The 26,246-nt window shown below is 38.5% G+C and overlaps 1 protein-coding gene across 1 annotated transcript in view; it reads left to right on the top strand.

Moving 5' to 3' along the window:
• PHLPP1 (PH domain and leucine rich repeat protein phosphatase 1) overlaps positions 1-26,246 on the top strand; it is a 213,351-nt gene that overhangs the window by 150,870 nt on the left and 36,235 nt on the right. Inside the window, exons 5-10 of the mRNA XM_082353754.1 lie at positions 3,822-3,968; positions 4,584-4,814; positions 10,310-10,512; positions 12,973-13,033; positions 15,620-15,715; positions 19,682-19,837. Of these exons, the coding sequence (XP_082209880.1) occupies positions 3,822-3,968; positions 4,584-4,814; positions 10,310-10,512; positions 12,973-13,033; positions 15,620-15,715; positions 19,682-19,837 (894 nt within the window). The remainder of the gene's footprint in view (positions 1-3,821; positions 3,969-4,583; positions 4,815-10,309; positions 10,513-12,972; positions 13,034-15,619; positions 15,716-19,681; positions 19,838-26,246) is intronic.

The raw sequence follows: 26,246 nt of genomic DNA, 5'->3' as shown, positions 1-26,246 counted from the left end.
TATTTAATTTATAATTAAGCTAACAAACTGTTAAATAAAACACATTCTCGCCTCCTACCTTCACAAATATACTTTTATGATGACCTCTAGATTCAAATGTATTGAATTCTATCTATATACTCCTCAGACCCCTTGGGATTCTGCACTGGATATGGCTGCATGGGGGGAACTTGCTCAGTGGCCTGAATCTCATCGTTTCCCGTCTCCGACTCTGTCCCTCATCCTGCAGGACACACAGCCCATGTGTCCAAGCTCTGTCCACTCCTAGGGCCTATGGGTTCACATACTCATGGGCGGATGGGCCCAGGGAAGAGGCCCACACAAGCGCTGAAAACAGATAAGGTGTCATTTGGGTAAGGAATTCCAGGATCCTGCTTATTGTTAGTATGGAGAGAATGCGTCTCTAATGGAAATATAATGCGAGCCACATAAGTCATCTTAAATTTTCTGGTAGCCACATTGAGGAAGAGGAAGAAGAAACAGGTGAAATTAATGTTAATAATATAGCTTATTTAATTCAATGTATCAAAATGATCAGTTATAAAGAATTATTAATAGAGTTTACATTCTTTTTTGTACTAAGTCTTTGAAATCCAGTATGTATTTTATAATTAGAGAACATGTCAGTTTTGACTGGCCCCATTTCACATGCTCGGGAGCCACCTGGGTCTCGTGGTATTTGTACCAAACAGTACAGCTCTAGGCCAAGGGAGCCCAAACTCCTTGTTCTATAGGGGCACTTGGCCTGTACTTAACTATTTTTTTCCTCTTCCATTCAAGTTTGTCACCTGCCTTTTACTCATTCAACTCACTGCTGCTTGCCTTTCTTCTCAGGAATGGTATGGTCCTAAAAAATTTGTTTGCATAGATGCATATACCTTTTATCCCCCTGTTAGTGACAAATACTTTTCCAAAAGCCAATGCTTCCACTTTCCATCTTGAGTAATTACTGGAATTGTAATCCTTCTGTTCCCCACTTTCTGAAGTCTTTGTGCTATATTGTTTTGGATAATGTCTAGGGTCTTTTTCCTTCCTAGAGGAACTTTTTAAAAAAAAGTTCAGTTTAATTGCATGCATATTTTAAAACTGTGGCCAGTTCTACCAAATGAGGATACAAATCTAGAAGGTAGGGTACTGTTTTTGTTTGGACTAGAACAGCAGTTTTATCTATTTCAGGATAGAGTTTCCAGAATTAGAAGAAGAAAAAGCATCTAGTTAAATTTGAATTTCAGAAAAAAAAAGAATATATGTTTTTTAGCATAAGTATGTCTCATGCAACATTTGAGACATACTTATACTAAAAAATTATTTGTTGTTTATCTGAAATACAAATTTAACTGGATGTCCTGTATTTTATCTGGCAACCCTATTTCAAGACTGTTTTACTGTCTCAAAAACGGGGGACCCTAAGCAGCTTTTATTTCTGTGGATTAAACTATTGATATTTACTGTGTTAGAAATTTAAACTGAGAAATATTTTCATATATAGTAATTCATTTAGAAAAATAATAAACCCCATTCTTGTTAACATATGTATTTTTTATGAAAAATAACTACCTTCTATAACAAGAAAAAATAGGGAGAAGAATGTTCTTATTTTATATTGTTGCAACTCTTAACGCCTGGCTTAAGTAGAAGATAGTTGGATTCTCAAGTCTCTTTCTGTTTCTAATCAGGTGTGCTATCACAAAGACATGTACCATCTGGAACTCTCCACTGGACACTTGGGAGAAAATGAGAGTGGCAAAAGTCAAATGACATCTTAGTATTGTTATGAAAATAGTTTTGACCTTGAGAATCTCCTGAAAGGATCTAAAGGACCTCTTGCACGGTCCCCCAACCATGCTTTGAGAACCCCTGGGCTAGGAATAATAGACCCTCTAATTCTAGCTTGTGTGTTGGATAGATCATAGATAATCAGAACGGAGGATAAACATTCTTTGTTTTAAGTAGGACTAATGAATCAAATCATAAAATACAAAACAAATTTTAAAATGATTATTCACGTTTAGCGGTAATTCTTAAGTTTTGTTTTGTTTTTTACTTTAAAATTACTCTGTTGGCCGCTCTCACCTTCTGAGATGGCCCACACTCTGTCTGTGGAGTGTGCTTCTGTCTAAATAAACCCACTTCTTACCCATCACTTTGTCTCTCACTGAATTCTTTCTGCGATGAGACATCAAGAACCTGGGCTTCATTAGGTCCTGAAACCAGATACTGAAACCCCCGCCAGGTGGGAGAGGTTAACTGTATGCTGCCACAACAGGCAGACCACGGACTGGCTGGAACCAGAAGGTTGATGATGCTGACTTCCGCTTACCTCACCACCAACCAATCAGAAGAATGTCCATGAGCTGATCACACCCTCCTCTTTGAACCATTACTATAAAACTCCTCACTACCCCCTGCAGGTCAGGACACTCAGTTTTGAAAGCATTAGCCCTCTGTGGCCCCCTTTGCCTGGCAAAGCAGTAAAACTATTCTTTTCAATTTCACCCCCACCAAAAATAAATAAATAAAATAAAATAAAATTACTCTGTCAAGAAAATAGCTATCAATCTGTCAAATAGGTACATTGTCAGCTTTCTATTTAGAATAAAATTTATATAGCCATTTAGAACAAAGCTTTACATTTTTTATTATAAAATTCAATAAAGATGTCACATGACAGTTTCTTAAAATGCTGATTGGATTGAACTGGGTTTATTTTTAAGATGTGTCTGTTCTAGGCATAGTACACATTGCCTAGTATTTAGGCTTGGCCAGTTTATAAAATAATTAGCATAATGCAATAACTCATCTGATTCTCATCTCAAAATAGAAAACGTGTAGAGGTTGGCAGTGGGCCAAATACGAGAGTACACAGAGAAGTGCCCTCAAACTTAGAGGTGACTTCTTGAATTGCTTTAATTGTTTGGACAACAGAAAATGAAAGAGCCATTAACAAAAATAGAGCAGGAGGAAGTGCAGGTCTGGGATAAAGATGGTATGTTCAGTTTTGGACTGGAAATGTTGTAGGGTGGGTCAACAGAGAGGAGATGGTGTGTGATAGGGTTAGAGAGAGTTGTCCACAGAGTAGTAAAACGATTTCCAAGGAAGACAGTGTAAAGAGAGAAGAAACAAAGAGCACATCTGTGAGGAGTTCCTAACTGTGGGGTAGGAAAGAGGAGATGGGGAAGAAAAGGAGGAAAGGTTGGAGAGAGCTAGGAAGAGGCTAGGTGAGGAAAGTGTCCTTAGAGTGAGATGAGAAGAGCTCTTCGTGGAAGGGTGTGTGGTTAGCAGGAGCAAGTATAGGATCGAGATTGAGGAATGGTCATTGGTTCTTCAATTTGGAACTGCAAAACTGGTACCCTTAGAGACAGTGTAGTTTTGATTAATTGTGAAGTTTTTATTTCAGGTTTGGATTGGAGAGAAGGGAAGCAGAAAAGTTTTTGACTTGTCTGGGGTAACAGAAATCCTAAAGAGCTACATCGGTGTTCTTTTCCTTCCTCTCTGTTGTCATTCACACGGGTGTTAATTAAGCTAGCCAAGGTGAAGCTAAAAAACTCACTCCAGCAAACTCACCGCCTCAAATATTCAACCTTATTTTAGAGTGACGTTTGTTCTTAAATATCATCTTTATATTTTAGGTAAAACGCTGGCCTTAGAGTCTGAAGATGTGCACTCCAGCTCTGCAGCTCTGCTGCTCGCTTACCCTCTGAGGGCTCCTTTTTCTGCTCAGCTGAATTAGAGTTGGACTAGATTATCTCTAAGGCTGTGCCAAAATCATGTGATGTTATGCATCTATGACATCTGTCTTTTCTTTCCTTTTATTATAATAGGTTCAGCAAGTTGAAGAGTCTTAACCTTTCCAATAATCATTTAGGGGACTTCCCATTAGCAGTCTGCAATATTCCAACCCTGGCCGAGCTGAACGTGTCCTGCAATGCCCTCCGAGCAGTCCCAGGAGCCGTCGGAGTTATGCACAAGTATGTACTTCAAACCCTGCTGCAAAGTATCTCTCAGAAACCCCGAGAAAGCTGCATCAGGGTCGCAGCACATGAGATTAGTTAACTTGTTATGTTGGTCATATGTTGGTCTCTTGGTCCCAAATCAAGAGATCATGCTCTTGTGTAGAGTTCGTTTGTTAGCTTCTTTCAGAATCTTGTAAAAAATTAAAATACCCTTGTTTAGAATGAAGACCCCTACAGGTGAATGTGTCTAAATATGGGAGGAGGGGTTACTTTCTCATTTCCTGAGTTACGTTGAATTCTAAGACCTAGAAGTTAATTTTTTAGAATAACAATGAAAGATGGGTATTTGGGCTGATTCACACTGCCGTCAGCTCGTGTTGTTCTCATTTATGCCTATCCAAGTTGGGAAAATTGGTCATAATTTTCGTTTTCAGTAAAAGATTAAGATGTTTATCTCTGATCATTTCTCTCTGGTGTATTATTGCCTCAGGCCCTGTCCTTAGCATTTTGCAAAGGATAGTATATTTTCTTTTTCTGGTATTATGATCTATACTTATGGAACTCGTATGTTAATAATAAAGATGTAAAATTTATACATTCTCTTTCTAATTCTTATGTTTTCTTTAATAGCTTACAGACATTTTTGTTGGATGGAAACTTTCTCCAGACCCTTCCTGCTGAGTTGGAGAACATGCATCAGCTTAGTTATCTTGGTCTTTCTTTCAATGAATTCACTGACATTCCAGAGGTATTGGAGAAATTGACTGCTGTGGATAAGCTTTGTATGTCTGGAAACTGTATGGAGACTCTTAGGCTACAGGCTTTAAGAAAAATGCCTCACATTAAACATGTGGATCTAAGGTAACCATTTTAAAGATATATATCCCATTTGAGTGGTTGGCTTATATTTGGGGGGTAGGTTATAGCCCTTTTGGTGGCATTCTTCTGTCAAGGCAAGCAGGCTGGTTAGTTGCAATAAGGGCCCGCTTTGCTATTTTTGCCCAGAGGGAAGTATAATGATTAGTAGTAGGGTCTGCTCATGCCTGAAACTTGTTAAAATTTTTTTTCTCACTGATGAGTGACCACATATCTTGAAGGTCTTAGTTGGTTTTGCAAGTTTGAGCCCAGTTTTAATTAGCGTGAATCAGTAGGCCCATCGAGTCAGAGAGAGCTATTTATGGTGAATGAAAACCGTATCAAGAGCCAAGTGGATATTTTTCTCTCTTATTCCTACTTTTCTGTGGCTTGAGGCAGTTGACACAATTGAGCATCTCTCCTTAATTTTTTTCCCCTTCCTTGGCTTCCTTAATATAATATATTCATTAAATTAAATTTATTACTTATTTAATTTACTTATTTTAATTTCCTCTCTCTATCCAGATGGGTCTGCCCGTAGTTTACAGTTCTTTACAAAAATGTAAAACTCATAATCTCTTGGTAGGCCCAAGTTTGGCCAGAACCTCCACTCTCAGCCCTTGCAAGAACAAGGGAACCTGCATTTTGAATCCTGATTGCACTAAACTCCAGCTGAAAACACTAACACAAGCCTTGCTACATCACAGATGCCCAGTAATCATCCCTTTGTATGTAAACTTCAGTTTTACTTTCTAATGCACAAAGAACCAATACACAAGGAGGAAGCCATTCTAAATTTCTCTTTTTTTAAGGAAAAACAAGAGCCTGTCATTGGGCTTGAGTTCCTGCAAAGCAACCTGTTAGGTTTAGGCCTTAATATTGACTTGCCCAATTTGATACTTTTTCAACCAAACTAACTTTCCCATTAGCCAGGGAGTGATGACCACATTAAATCTTGGGTGAAATATTTAATGTCTCTGTGCAGCTGTGTTCTCATCTCTAGATTACAGTTAATAACAGAATCTAATTCATAGAGTTTTGGAAGGAATGGAGTAAATGCCTCACTCTCCCAGCAAATGTTACATATTGTTATTATTACCTGCTGAGATCTCCTACTCATGAACGTGCTCAGCTGTCCGTCTTGGCATCTTTTCACCTCTTTGATGGTTCTTTCCTTGTTTTACTACCCACTTTCCTCTCTGGTGATAACCCCAGACCCTCACTCAGGCCTGTTCATCAGTATAAAGTAGCATCACCTTTTGCTCCTCTCTCATCTCCATTCTTACCCGTTTGGCCCCGGGGAACCCATTCATTCCAGTCCCACAAAGAGTTGATTTGCTTTACCTTTCCTCAGACTAAAGGAATCAAGCCTGTCGCACCTGGGGAAGTGTTAGCAATTTGCAGACCTAGAATTCTTAGTTCAGGGAGTTCAAATGGTAATAATTTATCTGACTTTGAGAACTTTTTGGAGTGTGACAGGATAGGGAACTGAACACTTTGTCTTGTTAACTTTCTTTCTAAATTGTTAACGTTATTTGCCTCTGAGTCACTTGGGTTTAGAAAACCTTCATATTCAAGAATTTGAGCCCTTTTTAAATTCAGCCACCCAGAGGTATAACGATGGTCGTTTTGACCTCAGGTAGCAAGCACGAGGGGATTTATAAGTTACCTGGTATGGATAAGAAAGCATCATTTTTCTTGATCTGAATTAGCTTACAAACGAGCTCAATCTAATATGTTTGGAAGTAACTTCTTATTAAGAGCTTTGTAAACTCTTCAGATTTCTAGTTCTAATTGGGTCTTTTTTAGATGAGATTAGTTACAGGATATTTAAATACCAGAATAGACTTTTGTACATGTAAATGTGGAATGATCATTAATAGGTAACTGCTTCCCTTCAGACCACTGAGCTGAGGGGGCAGAAATCTGGTCAGATTTGCTTATAATTCTGCCTTAATATTTTAAACTGAAGCTAGTGGAATGATTTAAGGGGAGTTTCACTTAGTTTCTGTAAGCAGAGGGCTGATTTTATTGATTGAATTTTTATTCCTTCAGATGGAAATATTACATCAGATTAAAAGTAGTCATTTTTCTTTTAATCTTATTCTTTTTCTCATATTCACATTTTTGAGTCTGATACTCTTCTATGGCATCATTAATAATTTCTCCTCCTCTTCTCTGTCCAAAATGTGGATATTACGTCTTTCTCCTCGATCACCTCTCTTTCTGTTTTGTACCTTGGTGGTTGGTTGCCTGTACTCACAGGACTTCATCATTTACCTTTCGTCTCCATGGTAAATATTCCTCAGTTTTTCTCTAACTCTTTATTTCTCTTCTTGGGATTAATTCCACTTCAGCTGCCAGCAGGATAATTTCACCTTGCTTTCTCCTATTGACACACTCACCCAAATTACATGTGAAACAGAGTTTAGTTTCTTTCTGTTCAACCAGTTCTTTCCCCTGGATTCCTCATTTTGCTGTTAGCAACACTGCTTCATTGGTTATCCAGACACAAAATTTTTGACTCTATTTTCTGGTCTGCCACCAGAACCCATCAGTTCTCGCACACTAGTTTGACTCCTTGTCCCTTCCTTTGCCTTCTCACTGCTGCTATTGTCTCCTAGCTGAGCTGTCTGCTGCCATTGTACAGCCTCTCAAGCAAGCACAGCCTTGCTCAGAGCCTTCAGTTCTCTAGTTCAAGATATTCAAGCTCTCGCATCTGGTTTCAACCCACTAGCCTGTGAATCCCTTGAGGATGAGGCTCTCTCTAGCTCAGAGCTGCTCAAAGTGTGGTCCTCCAGCCTGTGCTAGCAAACCTACTATTTGCTACTTTTCTGCAATGAGATATGTATAGAAATTGAGACTTAATATCTTAGAAACGCACAGTGACCTGACATTGCCACAACATCCAAGTAGACTCATGTAAGCAGACTTTCTCATGGTACAGGGAGTAGACTAGTTTCGGTGTTGGCGAACTTGCAGCGATGAACTGCTTGTGTGGTGCGCTGTGTCCTGGTATGTGCATATGACTACACATCGGTCTGTGATGGATCAGAAGTTCAGAAAATAGGTCCTGCACCCGAGATAACTTGAGAAGCACTGCTCTTATTTATGTATCCTTGAGTTCCCAGTGTTAGCGCTTAGTAGGCACAGTACTTGATAAAGATTAATTGACTAACTCACCTTTGTAGCCATATTCTCACTCCTGTCACATAGCCTGCACTCCTGAGGGACCCCCTACACCCATGCGTGAAACTCACCTTGTGATCTTCTCTTCAGTCCAAAGGCCATTCAGCAACTCCTCATGGACTCCTTTCTTCTCCCATTTACATCTGTTGAATTCTGCCTGCCCTTGGGATTCAGATGAGACGGCTCCTCTTGCACAGCATCTTTTTTGACCATTCTCTGTATTTTATGCCATTTATGACATTTATCACATACTTGTATCTTTAGACTTCGTATTTTAAAGCGTATCTGGTTTTCCTCACTAAGTGACTAAATCTGTTGACAAGCACCTTACTTTATTCATCTAGGATTGATACAAAGCCATAGGTTACTGTCATCATCACCACCACGGCTTTGCCTTGTTCGCAGAGCACCAGCACATGCATTCATTTGATTTTCTCAACTGCCTTGTAGGACAAGGAAGGTGTCATCCCCATTTTACAGGTTAGAATTAGACTTAACCGAGACTTTGGTGACTTGCTCAAGGCCACATATGCAAGTGTTGAGCAGCAAACTGGAACTAGAACATTTTCCTGCTGCCGATCAACACATAGTAAATGCTCAGTGAGTATTGATGAAATAAATAAAATGCCTGTGTTCACTGAGGAGATTATTGGAAGAAAATTTTTACCACATTTTGCCTCTTTAAAAGGTCACCCTAAGTAGTTGTATTATTGTGTGAGCCTGAAAACTTTTGATATTTGCATCCTGATAAGACTTGGCAATTTAAAGTGAATAGTGGGACTAACCTCCCTGTCGTTATAGATTTTCTTTTGTCTCCTCATTAAACCAGCCCTTTAATTACGTTAGTGTTAATACAGTGGAGGGGGAGGGCGAGGAGATGATAGTGCCACGTGAAGATAATTTAAAGTGTAGGTTAGGGAGATCATGGGACATTTTTTCAATTCCTGCAATCTCTTATATCCAAAATTAGATTTGGGGTTTTTTTTCTTTTTATTCTGTGTACATATTCTAGTAATCTAGTGAGCATTTGGAGATAGGCAAATTGCTGGGTTGAGGCCAGTTTTTTAATCTTACAACCTGGAATAGAAAAGAAAAGGAGCAAAAAAAAAAAAAAATCATCTTGGGGACATTTGAAGAGGCAATATGCTGTTCTTGCAGGTTGACAAGTCCTAGCTCTTTGCTGTCTTGTCACTCTTCCTTGTGTTTCAGTGGCTTTATGATACTGCTAGTAAAATTTTAGTTACCCTCATTTTATTTTATTTTCTCAAACGGCAGAAAATCACTGCAGAGAAGACTTGGCTTTTTTCTAAGCTCCTGCCTTTGTATTAATGCTCTTCTAACCAAGTGCATGATCTCAGCACTCTGTTGGCTTTGTAATGAGAAGCAGGAGGTTCTGTTGTTTGTTTGTTTGTTTGTAAAGGAGTTGGGCGTAGCCTAGCAAACTAGGAATTGAGATTTTCATCTGTTTTTCTCCACTTTGAAGCCAGATGTGTTTTTGTTACATTGATTCCTGGTCCCCATTACTACTTACTTATCTTCTTGGCAGCTCATTCATGGCAACTTTAGTCTATTAGCTAACTAGTTCTTATGACTGAGGCTCTGCCAGTTTTTCCCTGTGCCCTGAACTTGTTGATCCCCATTATTGTCCTTTGTTTTATGATTTCTCAGTGAATCCTACATGTCAAATTTCAGTATTTTCTGCACTTTGCTCTTTCAAGTAGTATTTTAAAATTGGAGATAGTTTTGGTAATTAATCTTTGGTCCAGAACCAACTGAAAATTCAGATATATTTGCACACCTGTCTCTGGTGTATATTTGGCTCCCATTCATTATTTTTTTTCCAAGTTCACCGATTAATTCTGTCCTTTTATGGCTGCTCATCTACCTGCTCATTCATCCTCTCTCTTTCCTGAAATATCCATGTAGTTGTAATGTGCTTAATGGGTTATTCTGGGTTTTGCTTCTCGTGTTCTTTCAACCAGATTCTTTGGAAATAAACATTCAAATGATTTTTTTCTCCGTTGAAATGAACTAAGGTGAAATCAATATGCATATTTCTCTTCCAGCCTTAATGATCTAAATTGTGTTTCAGATTATATTGTCAAGGTTAAGACCTCATGGAATTGTAGCTAGAAATAGCCAGAGAATCTGGCTAGTTAAGGAAAGCCAGATACTGAGATTAAAGAAATCATGGAGGACCGTGACAGAGTGAGACCTGAGTCCTTCTTGTTAGTCACCATATGAGGGTGTGACTGTTTATTTATAACATTGCAGTTAATTATAGTCTCTATTTTTGTCCTTTTCCTCTCAAGACTGAACCTAATTAGGAAGCTAATAGCAGATGAAGTGGACTTTCTCCCTCACGTCACTCAGCTTGATCTGCGCGACAATAAGCTTGGTGATCTAGATGCTATGGTTTTCAACAACATTGAAGTTTTACACTGTGAAAGGAATCAACTGGTGACACTAAACATCTGTGGCTATTTCCTAAAAGCACTGTATACCTCTTCTAATGGTATGTAACAAAGACCACATCAGATTTTCTCTTTTGTTTTTTTTTAAAATTTATTTATTTAATTTATTTATTTTTGGCTGCGTTGAGTCTTCATTGCCGCATGCAGGCTTTCTCTAGTTGCGGCGTGCGGGCTTTTCATTGCAGTGGCTTCTCTTGTTGCAGAGCACAGGCTCTAGGCACGCGGGCTCAGTAGTTGTGGCACACGGGCTTAGTTGCTACACGGCATGTGGGATCTTCCCGGACCAGGGCTTGAACCTGTGTCCCCTGCATTGGCAGGCGGATTCTTAACCACTGCGCCACCAGGGAAGTCCCCAGAGTTTCTCTTTTGGTTCTAAGAATTTACTCAGTGCCATCTTCTCTGCCTCACTTTGATTTTTCTTTCCTCATTTAGGAAAATAAGTTTTTCCAATTTTGCTAAGACAAAAATCATAAAAGAAGAATCCTGGTTTGGTATTTAAAGGAATCAAAAAGGAAGATTTTATAGTTCCTAATTTGTTTTTCTCATATCGTGATATTTAGATAGGTTACTCCCACTTGTGATTTGGCTCTTCTCCTTGAAGGGCAGACAGGGGGGAAGGTGGGGGGTGAACTGTTGATTGGGCTACCTTGTTAAGATAGTAAATCTGGGGGGCTTCCCTGGTGGCACAGTGGTTGAGAATCTGCCTGCCAATGCAGGGGTACACGGGTTCTTGCCCTGGTCTGGGAAGATCCCACATACCGTGGAGCAACTAAGCCCGTGAGCCACAACTACTGAGCCTGTGCGTCTGGAGCCTGTGCCCCACAACAAGAGAGGCTGCGACAGTGAAAGGCCAGCGCACCGTGTTGAAGAGTGGCCCCCACTTGCCGCAACTAGAGAAAGCCCTCGCACAGAAACGAAGGCCCAACACAGCCATAAATAAATAAATTAATTAATTAATTAAAAAAAAAAAAGATAGTAAATCTGGAGAATGAAAGTGAAAGGGAGGTCTGTTACGGACTCCATTCAGGGTCTCAGATTTCCCACTCCACCAACAAAGGAGCTCACCTTAAGAGAAACCCAAATTATATACCCACAGGGACACCACAGAGCAAGAGTCTTACTCATTTAATAAGGTCTCCTCCTTAGAATTTGGAAATCATGACAGTTCTAAAACAGAAAAGGTCGTATGGGCATATGTTTTCTGAAGTGAAGATTTCCATTCCCTCCCATCAGACAACTGAATGGAAACAAGTACTTACTACTACGTGCTGAACAAATATTTATCAAGCACTTGTTTTACGCATAGTGTAGTGCAAGAGTGCTAGAGGATAGGGATTTTTCTTTTTTTCTTTTCTTTTTTTTAATGAGATTACTGTCTTCTCACTGGAGAAACAAACCAAACCTCAGATAGCTACAGGTCACCAAAGGGTTATAGGATATGGGTAGCCGGGAGGTATGAAGTGGGTGTTGAAAGGGAAAGAATCTGAATGTGGTTTGTTCGGCAGATGGAAGAACACAGGGAATTCTAAACTCATAGGTACCTGCTGGAAAGTGGTGAGAAGTACATATGGGATGCATGGCTTGGAGTGAAGCTTGGTGAAGCTTTGAAGCTAGTACAGTAAGCTGTAGAGAACCAGTGGAGATTCTTAGTGCAGGAGGCATGTGATGGAAATGATGCTATAAAGACTGTTAACATGAAAGCAGTGTGCAGAGTGCACTTATGGGAGAAGAGTGGAAAGATGCACTCTTCCACTAATCCAGGTTATTGCAGTGGTTTTTGTGTGAGCTAGTAGTAATCTGCAGTCAGGACTACAGATGCTGATTTAAGACATCTGCTCATAGGTGGTACCTGAAACCATGGAAGTAAGGTAACTAGAAAAGAGAAGAGACCCAGTACCAAAAGTAGACCGCCAAAGCCCTCACAGTTAGCTGGGGCCAGAGTAGGAAACCAGAGAGAAGCTGAACCTCTGAAATACTTACTTGGTAAGGGTTTAGAGAAGCAGAAGGACATCTTGAAACTACTCTATCTGAGAAACAAAAGCCTAGGTGTCATTTCATACAGTTTTGAGGAAGGGCTTCCAGATTTGAGTAGAGGACGTCATTTGTGACCCTCAGGAGTGCTGTTCCAATAGAGTGAAAAAGGCACAAGCCAGGGTGCATTTGATTTTATGGAAGGAACCCTGAATGTTTAAAACAAAAAATGGTATTCATACAGTTAATCTTCCAGATAAAATTTAGCATGCATAACAAGAGGAGTGCCACAGTAAGTGGATAAGAAAGAGGTAGGGAAGTAGAATGAGTGATTTATTTCAGTCTCTGAATAAGATCTTGTGATTAAATTCGAAGTTCTTTGTACTTTCCTATAGTTTCAAAGTTAAACAAATGGATGTATTTCCTAACCTAAACAAACCATGGAGAATAAAGCACAGGAATGATATTCTACATATAAAAAGAGTCTCTGTGTCACTTGAATGGTAATGTTTTTGTCTTCTGCTTCCTAGAACTTGTCCAACTTGACGTTTACCCAGTTCCGAATTATCTGTCCTACATGGATGTTTCAAGGTAAGAAGGCAAGTCCTAGAGCACTCTGGGGTCTGCTTGAAAATTATTTAGATGATTCTGTCTCAACTTTGGCATAAGAACTTTTTATGTATCTTGAAGGTATTCACTAGTGCTGAATACTTATCCTCTGAAAAATGCATGCAACTGTCTGTCAGTTAAAATATGTACTTCATTTGTATACTATAGTTTACACCAGGAGAACCAAGATGTTGATGTGGACACCGGTTTGAATGCCAGGTTTACGCTTGAAAGATTAGTCAGTTGAGGGTTGTATGGCTGGAAGGTCCAGTACTTCTTTAATTATATTAACCATATCTTCGTGTCTTTCCCTGAAATGTTGTTAATTTCGTTAAAAATATATGTTGTGCTATATACAGCTCTCTGATTTTTTGCCTCCGTTTTGTACATACATCTCCTTACTAAGAACTCTTAAAAAGTGGTGGCTGAGACGACCAAAGTAAGGTGTCCACACAGCCTGCTCACTTTTCTCGGCTCACTTGTGAACACCTTTTACACAAATTCACTACTACAGCGTGTCATGTGTACTCTGGTTCCCACAAATATTGTAGTAGACTTTTTCCTGAGGGCCCAAAGCATGTATTTGCACAAATTAGACTTTCATAATCTCAACACACTAAATTGAAACTCACTTTCAACTTAATTCCAAAGCAAATAACCAAGACTTTTCTGAATGACCACAGTACATGGGAGCATGTGGCCCTGTCAGCGTGACAACTGTTAACTCATTTCAGTGTGTAAAATCTGATACAACTGATACGTGATTTGTCAGGTGCAGAATTTGCCTTTAGTCATGAAAGTACACAGACCTAGATATTTTAATAATATTCTCAATCATAATTATGTCAGAATGTGTCAGAGTTTAGCTGACGTGAGAATGATTACAGTTAGTTTTATTAGACATTTATAATTATAAAATCCTTCATGAGTACTGCGTCATACATTTCCCACTAAACTCATGTCAGACAGTTCTGTTTAATGGATTTTAAGTCAGACACTACCTAAGTTCTTTTTTTTTTCTGTCAGCCTTGAATATTACTATCTTCAGCATTTAAATAAGAGTACAGGAGTGGGGTTTGCATACATGGGTGCATATAAATATCTTGAACAGATTTATTCGAGAGAATTGGCCATAGAGTGAATCTATTTTTCTTTTATTTATAGTATATAATTGGCAAATGGTTCCCATTGAAACCCCTAAGTGAGACTGAATTGGAAACTCTTATGTCATGCTAGTCCCTGAATTCTGCACTTAAATGCTATTCATCTTTTTTTTAACTCGCATGTCCAGAATCTTCACTGTAACATGCTCTGCCTAATCCACCTCCCAAACTGTAGGACATTCTCTTAGAAAAACCTCTGCTTCCCCTCACATAGCTCTGGGTATTTCACCCTCTCTTGTGTACTTATGTTCTCTAAAGAAACTGAGCTGTTACTCATTATAGTGTTTACTAGGTTCTTAGAGCTCCTCAAGTTCAAAGTTCTAGGTTATTTTATCACTTAAGAGGAATTTTATTGCTATATGGTGAGGTTGCTTATACTGAAGGGTACTTTCACTCACCTATCGTATTGAGATGTTTTAGGGATTAACTACTGTACAATAAAGTAATTAAGTGTGTCAATCTGTAGAGCTTCAAAGCCAGAACCGTGTGTACCTATATAAACACTAAACAGAAAATAATGCCTTCTTTTCTATATTTTAATTGAAAAGTTGATATAATAGCAAAAACTTTTACTCTGATATAATCCTTGTTCCAAGCATCATACTTTTCACAGACTTCTTCATCTGTTTTTAAAGAATTGTAGTCATAACATATATACCATGTTAGATTTTTTGTGCCTGGTCATTTCACATATTTTAAAAAGAAGGTAAAAAGCTAACCATCTGTGACTAAGGAGACATTCAAATATAGTAGATTTATCTAAGACGTGGTCAATTCATTTAACAATTTAAGTTACCATTGGTTTAGTTTACTTGTTTCTGGTAATTATAATTACTATCTAATGCCTAAGTAAATGTTTTCAAGTAATTAATTCTGAACTTAAGGGTCAGTGTATCTTTTCATTGCTGCTATTTCTTTCCATTTGTCTATGACACTGCTGTCATGGTACCTTCTGGAGTTAGGAAAATTTTTCATGTTCAGGGTAAAAATGCAAATTGGAAAATAAAACTATTTTATACCATTTGACTATTTACCTTAACTGGAAGTGTGTGTATATGTGTTTGTTTGTTTGTTTTCCAATATAAGACATCTTCTCCCTAAGCTTACATGGGTTTATAGACATTTTGGGATAGTAATTCTGGGAACCAGACTTTTTTTTAGACTTTAGAGATGATGCAGATGATGTGACTGTGTTCTTTGCTACTCTTTCTTTATTTCTTATTCCTTCCTTATCACAGTTCATCTTGCTTCAGATTAAAGTGAATACACATGTCCTTTTGATTGATACTCACTGTAATTGGGTATTTCACTTGAAGTTTTATTTGTGCTATATAATTATTTTGACTTTTGAACCATATTTTAAGCCAAATTCCAATCAAAAAGAATTGTATATTCTTATATTTAGGAACCGTTTAGAAAACGTGCCTGAGTGGGTATGTGAAAGCCGAAAGCTAGAAGTTTTGGATATTGGCCATAATCAAATATGTGAACTTCCTGCACGGTGAGTATTACAGATTAAGTTAGAGAATCTCAAATTAGATGAGCAATGGAAAAAATTGCTGATTCAGTGTTTAATTTGTTATTATGAACCCCTGAAAGAGTTTGTTCTAAAACCTTATTTAGGGACTTCCCTGGCGGTCCAGTGGTTAAGAGTCTGCACTCCCAATGCAGGGGGCACGAGTTCAATCCTGGTTGGGGAACTAAGATCCCACATGCCACACCGCGCGGCCAGAAAAATAATAATAAAACCTTATTTAGTATCTTTTACGTCTCATGGTATCTTCGAGGCACAATCTTCCATCATGCAGTGATGGGTAGACCAAGACTTTGACTCCGAGCCAGACTTCGCAAAGCCACGTGGCGGTTGATGCTTGGTGGAAATTTTCAAATAAGCCAAAAGAAATGTTCAGAGACTCAGCAAACAGTATGATTTGTTCACCTCTGAAATCTTAATTCTTTCAGAATCTTTGCCTTCTGTCCATTGTATTACATGTCTGCCTTACCCACAAATAATTTTTGGTTTTATTTGAACGTAACCCTGAAAAAAAAAAAGATTATTAGATCATTAAACCGGAAAAAGTAAACTAGATTCTGTTTTTCTTGTGTGAAATTTGGAGTAGAAGGTCGAAGAACTTCTCTTTCCTTCTCTTCTCTCTCTTAACGTGTTATTATTTTTATTTCATAATATTCACTTTAATGACAAGATTGTAAAGCAGCCACATGATGATATCTGGTATCCATAGATCTAGGCAAATATCTTCAAGTTGGCTCATTGTGGCATAAAATATTATTGGACTGTTAGTGACTAGCCATGCAATTAATAACCGGAAGAGTAGTCTATCCCACTGCTGTCCTGAAGAACTTTCTGTGGTGACTGAAATGGTCTGTATCTGTGCTCTTCACTACAGTGTCCACTAGCCACATGTGACTGTTGAGCACTTGAAATGTGGACAGTGTGACCGAGGAACTGAATTTTAAATTTTATTTAATTTTAATTAATTTAAATTTAAATAGCCACTTCTGCCTAGTGGCTGCCACAACTCAGGTCTAGGTATTTCCACTATTCTCAGCCAGTCACTGAACAGAGTAAGTCGTTTATTTTTAACCATATATAGTAAAAAATATCAATGAAAAATTGTAGAAATATATCACTATTTTGGAGTAAACTTAGATACACAATCTTTAAAGGTTTATGATCGTATTTCTCTGTTCTCTTGTAAAGGACAAGGATCATGAAATACACCTGCTTAGTAAGCCCAGTAAATGTGTCAGAGTTCAGCTGTCCACTATGACAGCCAGTAGCCATTAGCTGAGGGGCTATTGAGCACTTAAAACGTGACTAGTCCTAACTGAGAAGTGCTGAAGTATAAAATATACACTGGATGCAAAATATCTCAATAATATTGTATATTAATTACATGCTAAAATAATATTTTGGATATATTGGGTCAAATAAAAAGTGTACTGTAAAAACTAATTTACTTGTTTCTTTTCACTTTTTTAAATGTGACTACTAAAAAGTTTTAAATTACGTATGTGGCTTGCATGGTATTTCTGTTGGATAACATTGTGTTAGAGTCTAGCTCTTGTGGAAGAAGTCCGAGTTACATTTTCAATCCCTGGAAAGCTCAGTTGATTTTTCTTTGTTTCTCAGCCATATGTTATACCTGTAAATTCAATCCATTTGAAAATGCTTTCTGCTTTAGAGTTTTATGTTGAGTGAGCATTTAGGTGACCCAGTATAGCCCGTCACCATTATCAAAAGGACTTTGGTGATGTGCCCCGTGGACAGATGTGTGTGTGTGTGTGTGTGTGTGTGTGTGTGTGTGTGTGTGTGAAGGAGGGGGAGAGAGAGAGAGAGACCCTTTTAGAAGACAAGCAGCAAAAATGAAAACAGGCTACTACTAATGAGGAAAAATAATTTGTTAAAAAAAAATCTTGTACTGTTATCTTTCTGTCTGTTTTTCTCTTCCCTACTTTGACCTCCCCAGTTTAACACATATAGCACGTTGGAGTCTAAGGCCTCTGTGTCACTGTATGCTACAACAAAGATATTATATAAATAAACCAACAATTAAATAAATACAAGATAACTGATATCTTACCCAGTTTTCCCCAGAGTTAATTAATCTTTGATTTACTCTGCATTAGTACAGGCTTTTTTGGTATCTAAACAAATGCTTATTCAAAGCAAATCCAAATGCTGTCTTGTCAAAAAATTTAAACAGTGTTTGTTTTTGTGTATGTCTGTGTTTTTAACACATGGGACAAAAGCAATACATGTTTTCTCATTTATGGTGTTGTTTAGTTGCAAACTTTGTATCGGCCCTATCTTTGATCTAATATCCAGGCCAAGACAGTGATTCATTAGAAGTTGGTTTAACATTCAAGCTTTGTTTGTCTAGGTGATGTGTGTGAAGGGTCTGAGAAAACAGAAATTCATGTTTAGCAGTGGAGCTGTACTGAAAGGAAAAGAAGCTATTTGAATTATTTTAATTCATAGTATCCAAAAGAATTGAACAAATCCAGTTACTCGCATTTATACTCATCCTATAGTTATCAAATCTCCTTTCTTATCTGGAAAAATGAAGATAAAGATTTTGTAACCTGTCTTTCAGTTATCTATCTATGTAAGGGTGAAGTGTGTGTGTGAGAGAGAGAGAGAGAGAGAAATAATCCCATTCTACTCTCTAAGAATTCTAAATTGTATACCAGACCCAGCAAGACAGTAAAATTGGTGGACCAAATCCCGAATTATTAGGTTGAAGTGAGCGTTACAGAGACTGGCCCCTGTGATAGCTGTGACTGAATGACAGTCCTGGACAGATTGTCTTGTCACATTAATATCTAAACCTGCAAAGTCAGGTATATCTTTAACGGGGGGGCCACGGTGTCACAGTGTTGAGACAGGTTGCTAGCATCTTTGTGAGCAAAGAATCTCGTTTTGATACTTAAAGTGAATAAAGTTACAGCTGTAATATAGAGTGATTTAAGAACTTTGGATGTCAGTGAGGTCAGAATGGTGGGAAACAGGAGGTGGGTGCGGAAGCCTCATTCTTTGACAGCAGTGTAAATGAGTTCTCATTCCAATGTGATCCGGATGCAAATTATAACATTTTCCCACAGTCCCCAGATTTCTATGTTTAACCCAGGACCTGCTTTATTCTCTACGACTGTTGAGGTCTTAAGTGATCATAAAGCAGATTTACATAAGATTAACACATATTCATCATTTGTTGCAGTTTTGATAACCCGTAAAAGAAAAACACAGTCAAGCTTCCCAATAGCTTGTTTGATGCTCAAAAGAAAATACTGCATTGAGTGAGTTATATTCTCTTTAGGAGGGAGTCTCTACTTTGGTCTAGGATTAAACCAAAGAGAAAATAGAAATATACAGATTTAGGGAAGTGAGGAAAGGGAGAAATAATTATTGTGAAATGCAACTGAGGAAAATGTAGCATTTTTTCAGTTGTCATTGGTAAAAGTTTAACTGGCCAAAAGAATCCTTACTGAAGGTTGACCTTGTAAGTAAAAATTGCTCAACTGTATTTATTCAGATTCTATTGTGGGTAAAACCCCCAGCGTTCCAGGGCGATACCAGATGTAATCCCTGCCTGGGGAAGCCTACAGCCTTTCACGGTTTGCCTTGTGAGTGTAACAAGACTAGGCTACTGCCTTTGGTGTCTTCTATGAAACTCGTTTTCTTTTTCACTAAGTAGAGCTGCTTTGTTAAATATTCCTTTTCATAGATTTTCCCACCCTCTTTTTTTTTAAGTATGGAAAGTATCGAAATATGAACAGCTCCAACTTTGAGCTTATGTTAAAATGAATCTGCACTTGCTCTGAATGAATTTAGGTTTCTTAGAGAGATAATTTTAAGTCTTTTCCTCCTCCTATTCATTTTGAAATCTTCATCCCAAATGAGCTCTCAGTAAGTTTCCTTCTGTCTTTGTCCCTGTTTGCACAGCTTATTTTGTAATCGTAGTCTCCGGAAACTACTGGCGGGACACAACCAGCTGACAAGGCTTCCCGAAAGGCTAGAAAGAACCTCAGTGGAGGTCTTGGATGTACAGCGCAACCAACTCCTGGAGCTGCCACCCAACCTCCTGATGAAGGCCGACAGGTAAAGCTGCTTGTTTGTTTTGGTTGTTCATCGACTTGTAAGATGCCCCCTAATTAGCATTCTATTCTTAGGTGATCTCAGACCCTTTAAAGTGGACTTTGTGACTATCTATCTGTCCTAGATTGATGAAGAAAATGGTATCGCCAGCCACTTCTGTCACCATTTTGTAGGAAATAGAGGCAGGAATATCCTAGAGAGTCTTTCTTAATTTCTCTGCTTCTTTAATTTTGATTCCTTAAGTGGGTTGAGTTGTGCATAAGCGTGAGCTGTGGAGGTGTCGGTATAAAACAAGGGTGGGAAGTTTGCTGCCTGGTCAAAACTTGTGCAGCCCGCTCTAGGCTTAGTGTAATTACCTTAGGATTCTCTGTTCTTGCTTTCACATATTTATGACTTTGGGTGACAGAGATAGATTTTCCTAGAGTTTTACTTTTTTTTTTTTTTTTTTACCAATTGTCTTATCTTTACCACAGGTTTACCCTTGCATTTAAACTATTTTCTTTTTGAACAAAGAGAATTTTTCTAAATAACTTGTTCACTAAGTATTTAAAGAAATTGTTCCCATCAACAGTGTAGGAGGGTTCCTTTCTAAGATGTTCAATAAATATTTGTTTAATGAAAGGTAAAAAATTTAAGGAATTTTAAATACTACCCTTGATCTTGGATTTGCATTTTTTTCTTTCTCTCCTTTTCCTTTTTCAAAAAAATCTTTTTATCAAGATGTAACTTACAGTCAAAAAGTGTACAACTCTTGAGCGTACTGCTCAGTGAACTTCTACATACATATGTACCCCATAACCATCACCCAGATCAAGAGAGAGAACATGTCCAGCATTCCTTTCCTTTTCCTTTTCTTCTGTTTCCCTCATTTAAAAAAAATTTATTCTCTGTACTTAATGTAAGTTACAATGAATTCCTACTGGTATAATTATTGAGAAATAATGGAATTGTGGGGAAATGGGATTGTTACATTGTAATTGACTGGTGCTATGTCATTCCCCTGACAAAAAGAACAATATTTCAAGATAAGTTAAAGAATTGTTCTCGCTTTTGCATTCATATCAAAGGACAATGCACAGCCTATGGGTAGCTCTAGACGTGTTTCATTTATTTATGTATGTATGTATGTATGTATGTATGTATGTATGTATGTATGTATGTATGTATGGCTGTGTTGGGTCTTCGTTTCTGTGCGAGGGCTTTCTCTAGTTGCGGCAAGTGGGGGCCACTCTTCATCGCGGTGCGCGGGCCTCTCACTATCGCGGCCTCTCCTGTTGCGGAGCACAGGCTCCAGACGCGCAGGCTCAGCAATTGTGGCTCACGGGCCCAGTTGGTCCGTGGCATGTGGGATCTTCCCAGACCAGGGCTCGAACCCGTGTCCCCTGCATTGGCAGGCAGACTCAACCACTGCGCCACCAGGGAAGCCCCACGTGTTTCTTATTGTTATGAGTACTATAGGATTTGGTTTCTTCCCCTGCGGAGAATTCTATGTCATGTTGTATGTAGCCTTGTGTTTTCTTTCATAAGGCTAACTAACTAGGGAAAAATTGGGTGCAGTTTTATAATGAGAATCCACTTGTTCTCCTGGGGGATCTACATTGAATCGGTAGAAACCAAAAGGTAGATGGATTCGGGTTTTAGGAGTCTTTGAATGAGATAAAGCCATTTCTGAATCTGAGTCTTATAAGATCATGGCTAGTAGAGTAGGTAAATAGTGCTGGAACTCTCCAATAGATAATAATCATTCTTTATTCATTTCTGAGAATTTTATTTTAAAGGGGCACTTGAATATGTTTTTCATTCTCTAGAGGTGTCCCTAAGCAGTCATTGAGTCTCCCTGGTGCCAGCCAGATCTGACAATGTGTGCCTGAGGTCACTCACAGTGTGGTCCAGGAGACTGTGTGTTCATGTTCAGATGAGCAGTAGCGAGGGGCAACTTTAACTTAGATTGTTCCACAGGCAATTCCGCTGACTCCCAGGGTCGAGAACCGCTGCGTGGACTGTTGACTTTGTGGCCCTGCACAGGTTTTCCCATGTTGTCTATTCTGTACAGTCCCAGATGGAATCTGTATATTGGAAAAGGGGTGACTGTATGAACTAGAATATTTCTAGTCATGCAGTATGGAAAATTTAGGACCTGAATTGAGCCACTGAAAGGGAACATTGCTATCAAGGAGAGCAGAATAAGCTGAGCCTACAGTGTAAGCTAAAGGCATTTAGGCAGAAATACCCTAGTCTGAATAAATGGGCCTATCCAGAGCCAGCTGCATTTTGGAAAATAGGGGCTAGTGCGGGAGAAGTAGGCAGCCTTGGGAGGAGGGCAGGCCGTGCCAGATGCCCTTCCAGCACAGGGAAGTGCTGGAGTAAGGGGCTGAGTGAATTAGAAAGAGCAGGCATCCTGCTTTTATTTTATGAGAGAAAAGCAAATGACCAAAAGAGGCAGAAGTAAGAAACTTTTCCAAGAAGGCATATTCCAGTGCCTTTGTTTTCCAAGCAATGCAATAGCCCCATCTCCAGCCTTGTATAGCAACTGACGTTGTTGTCATGACTCTAAGTCAGAAAGGTTAAGAGGTTTGGTTCTCTTGGGCAGATAGGGTTATAAAGAGGGTGGGGTAAAGTCGATGAGATCTTTTTTGAACAACATTCTTGTATTATTTCACTCGTTGGAAGACAAGAAAAATAGAACTTTTTAAAATTGAAATGTAGTTGACTTTTACAATATTATATTAATTTAAGGTACACAACATAGTGATTTGATATTTTTATAGATTACACATCATACAAAGTTATGATAAAAATATTGACTATATTCCCTATGCTTTACCAAACTATTTACTGCTTCTTAAAGGGATAATACTTTTTCTATTTATCCCCTTTCCAAAACCTAAATAACAGAGGTTTTCTCTATCTAATTAAAAAAAATTTTTTTAATTGAGGCATAATTTACATTCAGGAAAATGTAGAGCTACTGTATATTTGGTTTGATTAGTTTGAGGGGAAGGAATAAACTACTACTGACTATTGTGGGAGCAGGTCAACCTAGAAAACATGAAGCTTAAAATATTAAAAGAGGGTTTTTTAGGAAAGAATCTTCACAAGCTCTTAGCAGGTGGTTTCTGTTGTGATTTGTTTTCATTTACATGGTTCAGGATGGCCAATGTCTTACTGACCTTGTAAGTTTAAGTCACTGTGCTGGGTACTGCAGGGGATTGAAAAAGGACTAACATCAGTATTACCCTCAAGGAGCTTACAACCTAATGCTGAGCTTAAAATCACTGCACAATAACCTGTAATAAAAGGTGGGGTTGAGAAGGTAAAGGAGAAGGAAAATGATAGGATTGGTTTTAATTTAGGCTCCTGGTATGAAGAACAGCACTTTGTTGTATAATACAGAGCTTTGTGTTTGGCAGATAGCTCCAGGCAGTAATGAAACTGCTTCAATTCTCCTTCCATTCAGTTTGCTCCATAATACAAATCTTAAAAAATATATAGATGCTCACTTTTTCTTTCTTTTTTTTTTTTTTGTGGTAGTAAATTATTGTTACCAGTTCTGTGTTTGGTTATATAACTGAGGAAAAGGCCTGAATACAAGTCTTCGTAAGTTAAAAATGGTTTCGTTTGTTCTCTAAGTAGAACTTGTGCTTGGAAGCTTCATGAGAACTGTCAGAAAAACATGTGTTATTGGACACAACAAAAGGCTGAACTTAAACTCTCTTTCTAAGGAGATTTCTTTAGCTCTGAATCTTTCTGCTAAAACACAGTGTCATGGTTTTGATTACATAATATTGTCTCTGAGATATTACAGCTTTAGAATGGTGTATTTTAATCTGCTTTACCTGGTAGCAGGTAACCAGATAAGAGAGGGGAATCTACTTTAAATTAGATGACTTTTAGTGATATTTTTATCTTCCTCTGAAAACTTCAGACTGATTTTATTAAAATTCTTATGACCTGAATCAACAATTTAAGTTTATGAGTTTACCCTCCATATTCTTCTTTGAGTTTTGTTTCTTTTGACTGGCAGCTCAAAAACTATAGACAGATGTAAAATATGTTAGACCATATTTGCTGAGAAGTTGACTGTGATTTTGTACCTTGTGGTCAGGGCAGGATTTGGTTCTGTGAGGGGAACTGGGAAGTATTCTAAACTGGATCCTACCCGCCTAGATCTCTCATCTTATCCCTTTTTGCTTAGAGTTGAGTATTTTCTTGATGGAAACCCCCAAAAGAGTTTCAGATAATCAGTTTTCATCAACAGATGGGCAAGAGTGGGAGTAGATATTCCCCATGGGTCACCAAGTTGGATGGATGAGGAACTGCCATCCTTCTGTCCTTTCTGAAACCTCGGCAATGGCTGGTTCCCTGTCCATTTCACATATGCACTCTCATGTCGTGGCCAGAGAGCTGCTCCTGATGAGGTCAGTCACAATGGGCCCTTTAAAGTAGAGTTATAGATTCCTATTGTGGGTGGGGATTAGAGTCTGTTTTTATCCTTGGTTGGAACAGAACAAGGTATTTTCAGGGGATAGGAATGGGGAGAGTGTATGTACAAATGAAGTACATGGTAATTATTAAAATATCCCCTAGGGGGCTTCCCTGGTGGCGCAGTGGTTGAGAATCTGCCTGCTAATGTAGGGGACACGGGTTCGAGCCCTGGTCTGGGAGGATCCCACATGCCGCGGAGCGGCCGGGCCCGTGAGCCACAGCTGCTGAGCCTGCGCGTCTGGAGCCTGTGCCCCGCAACGGGAGGGGCCGCGATGGTGAGAGGCCCGCGCACCGCGATGAAGAGCGGTCCCCGCACCGCGATGAAGAGTGGCCCCCACTTGCCGCAACTGGAGAAAGCCCTCGCACGAACCGAAGACCCAGCACAGCCAAAAATAAATAAATAAATAAATAAATAAATAAATAAAAGAAAGTCATAATTGGTTTAAAAAAAAAAAAAAAAAAAATATCCCCAGAGTATTAGTCACATTACAGACCATAAGTTTTAGTGACTCAGACAGAATATGTGTAAATATCAAGGGGACTAAAAGGGAATAGAAAATTTGGGAGAGCGTGATCGATTAACCATGACAACTGGTGCCTTTTGGCAAAGATAGATATTTCTGGCATTTTGAAGAGCTAAGTTGCCTACACTATTTTTCCTAAGGGAAGAGAGCTATCTTGGGAAGTTCTGATGTTTTGAGAGCCGTAGTGAAATAAAATAGTGTTTCTCAGAGTGTTCAGAATCCCCTAGATTACATACTAAACATGTAGATTTCTGGCCCTTATCTCAGTTCTACTGACTCAACTTGGCCAATCATCAGAATTCTTAATTCTATAGATTTTTGAAGACTTACGCTGACCTACTTAATAAGAATATCTGGGAGTTGAAGTTGAGAATCACATACCTTCTGGAACAAAGGCACAACATCACTTCTGTGTGTTTTTGCCAGAAATGCATCACATTATTCTAAATTCTAATGATGATAAAACATCAAACAAATTTAAATTAAGACTGATTAGAGGAGACAAATGAGGCATGATAAGGAAATGGAATGTGCGATCCTAAATTGGATTCTGGACCAGATAGAGAACATCAGTGATATAATTGATGAAATTAGGATATCTCTAGATTAATTTATAGTGTTACATCAATGTTAACTAATTCTTAATTAATTATACTTAATTTTTAAAATTAATTCTTTTCGAGTTCTTGTTCAGCAGTTCATACATCTGTATAACCTTTGTTCCTTTGCTCTGTAGGCTTATGATCTTTACTGCCCAAGCCAGGCAGATTTTCAGATCTTTCAAAATAATAATGTGTGAGTTCTGTTAGGCTATACGTACGTGCTTTCTCTTCACATGCAATCCTCACTATTAGGTGATGTTGCTAGACAGTGAATAATAGGTGTCCTTTTTTCAAACTGATAAGTGAGGTGTAGTAATTTAGTGGGTTTCTACCAGCACTTTAAAAAATGGCATAGAAAATATCAGTGTAAGATAGAGTAAGGTTAAGTATTGTTTCAAGAAACTTTTCTTTCATTTACACATGTATATGTCGCATCTGTACTGGGTGGTCATGTAAAATGTATTTTGTACTCTTGGTTGCCATTAATGAAAAGTTTGAAAGCCCCTGCTTTAAGAGCTATCAGTCTTCTGAAGATATCAATAGATGAAATTGTCAAAAGCGTTGTGTTGTATGGACAAATGATAAGGAATTTAGAGCATTTTGTTTGGCACCTCTGGAAGATTTTGGGGGGCAGAAATCAGGGAGTTATATAAAAGTCAAAGAATTTTGCTGCGCTTAGGGTCTTAACCTTTTGCATTTTCAATAGACTTACAAGTCCCAGTACTGATCTGCAGAAAAATCATTTGAATGCAGAATGCCTGGTATGCCTGCAAATAGGTAGACCTGTTGTGGTACCAAATC

This window comes from Balaenoptera borealis (assembly GCF_965194805.1).
Source record: "Balaenoptera borealis genome assembly, chromosome: 14".
Taxonomy (NCBI): Eukaryota; Metazoa; Chordata; class Mammalia; order Artiodactyla; family Balaenopteridae; genus Balaenoptera; species Balaenoptera borealis.
Note: the sequence above shows the minus strand (reverse complement) of the source record. Positions and strands in the feature narration are given on the sequence as shown.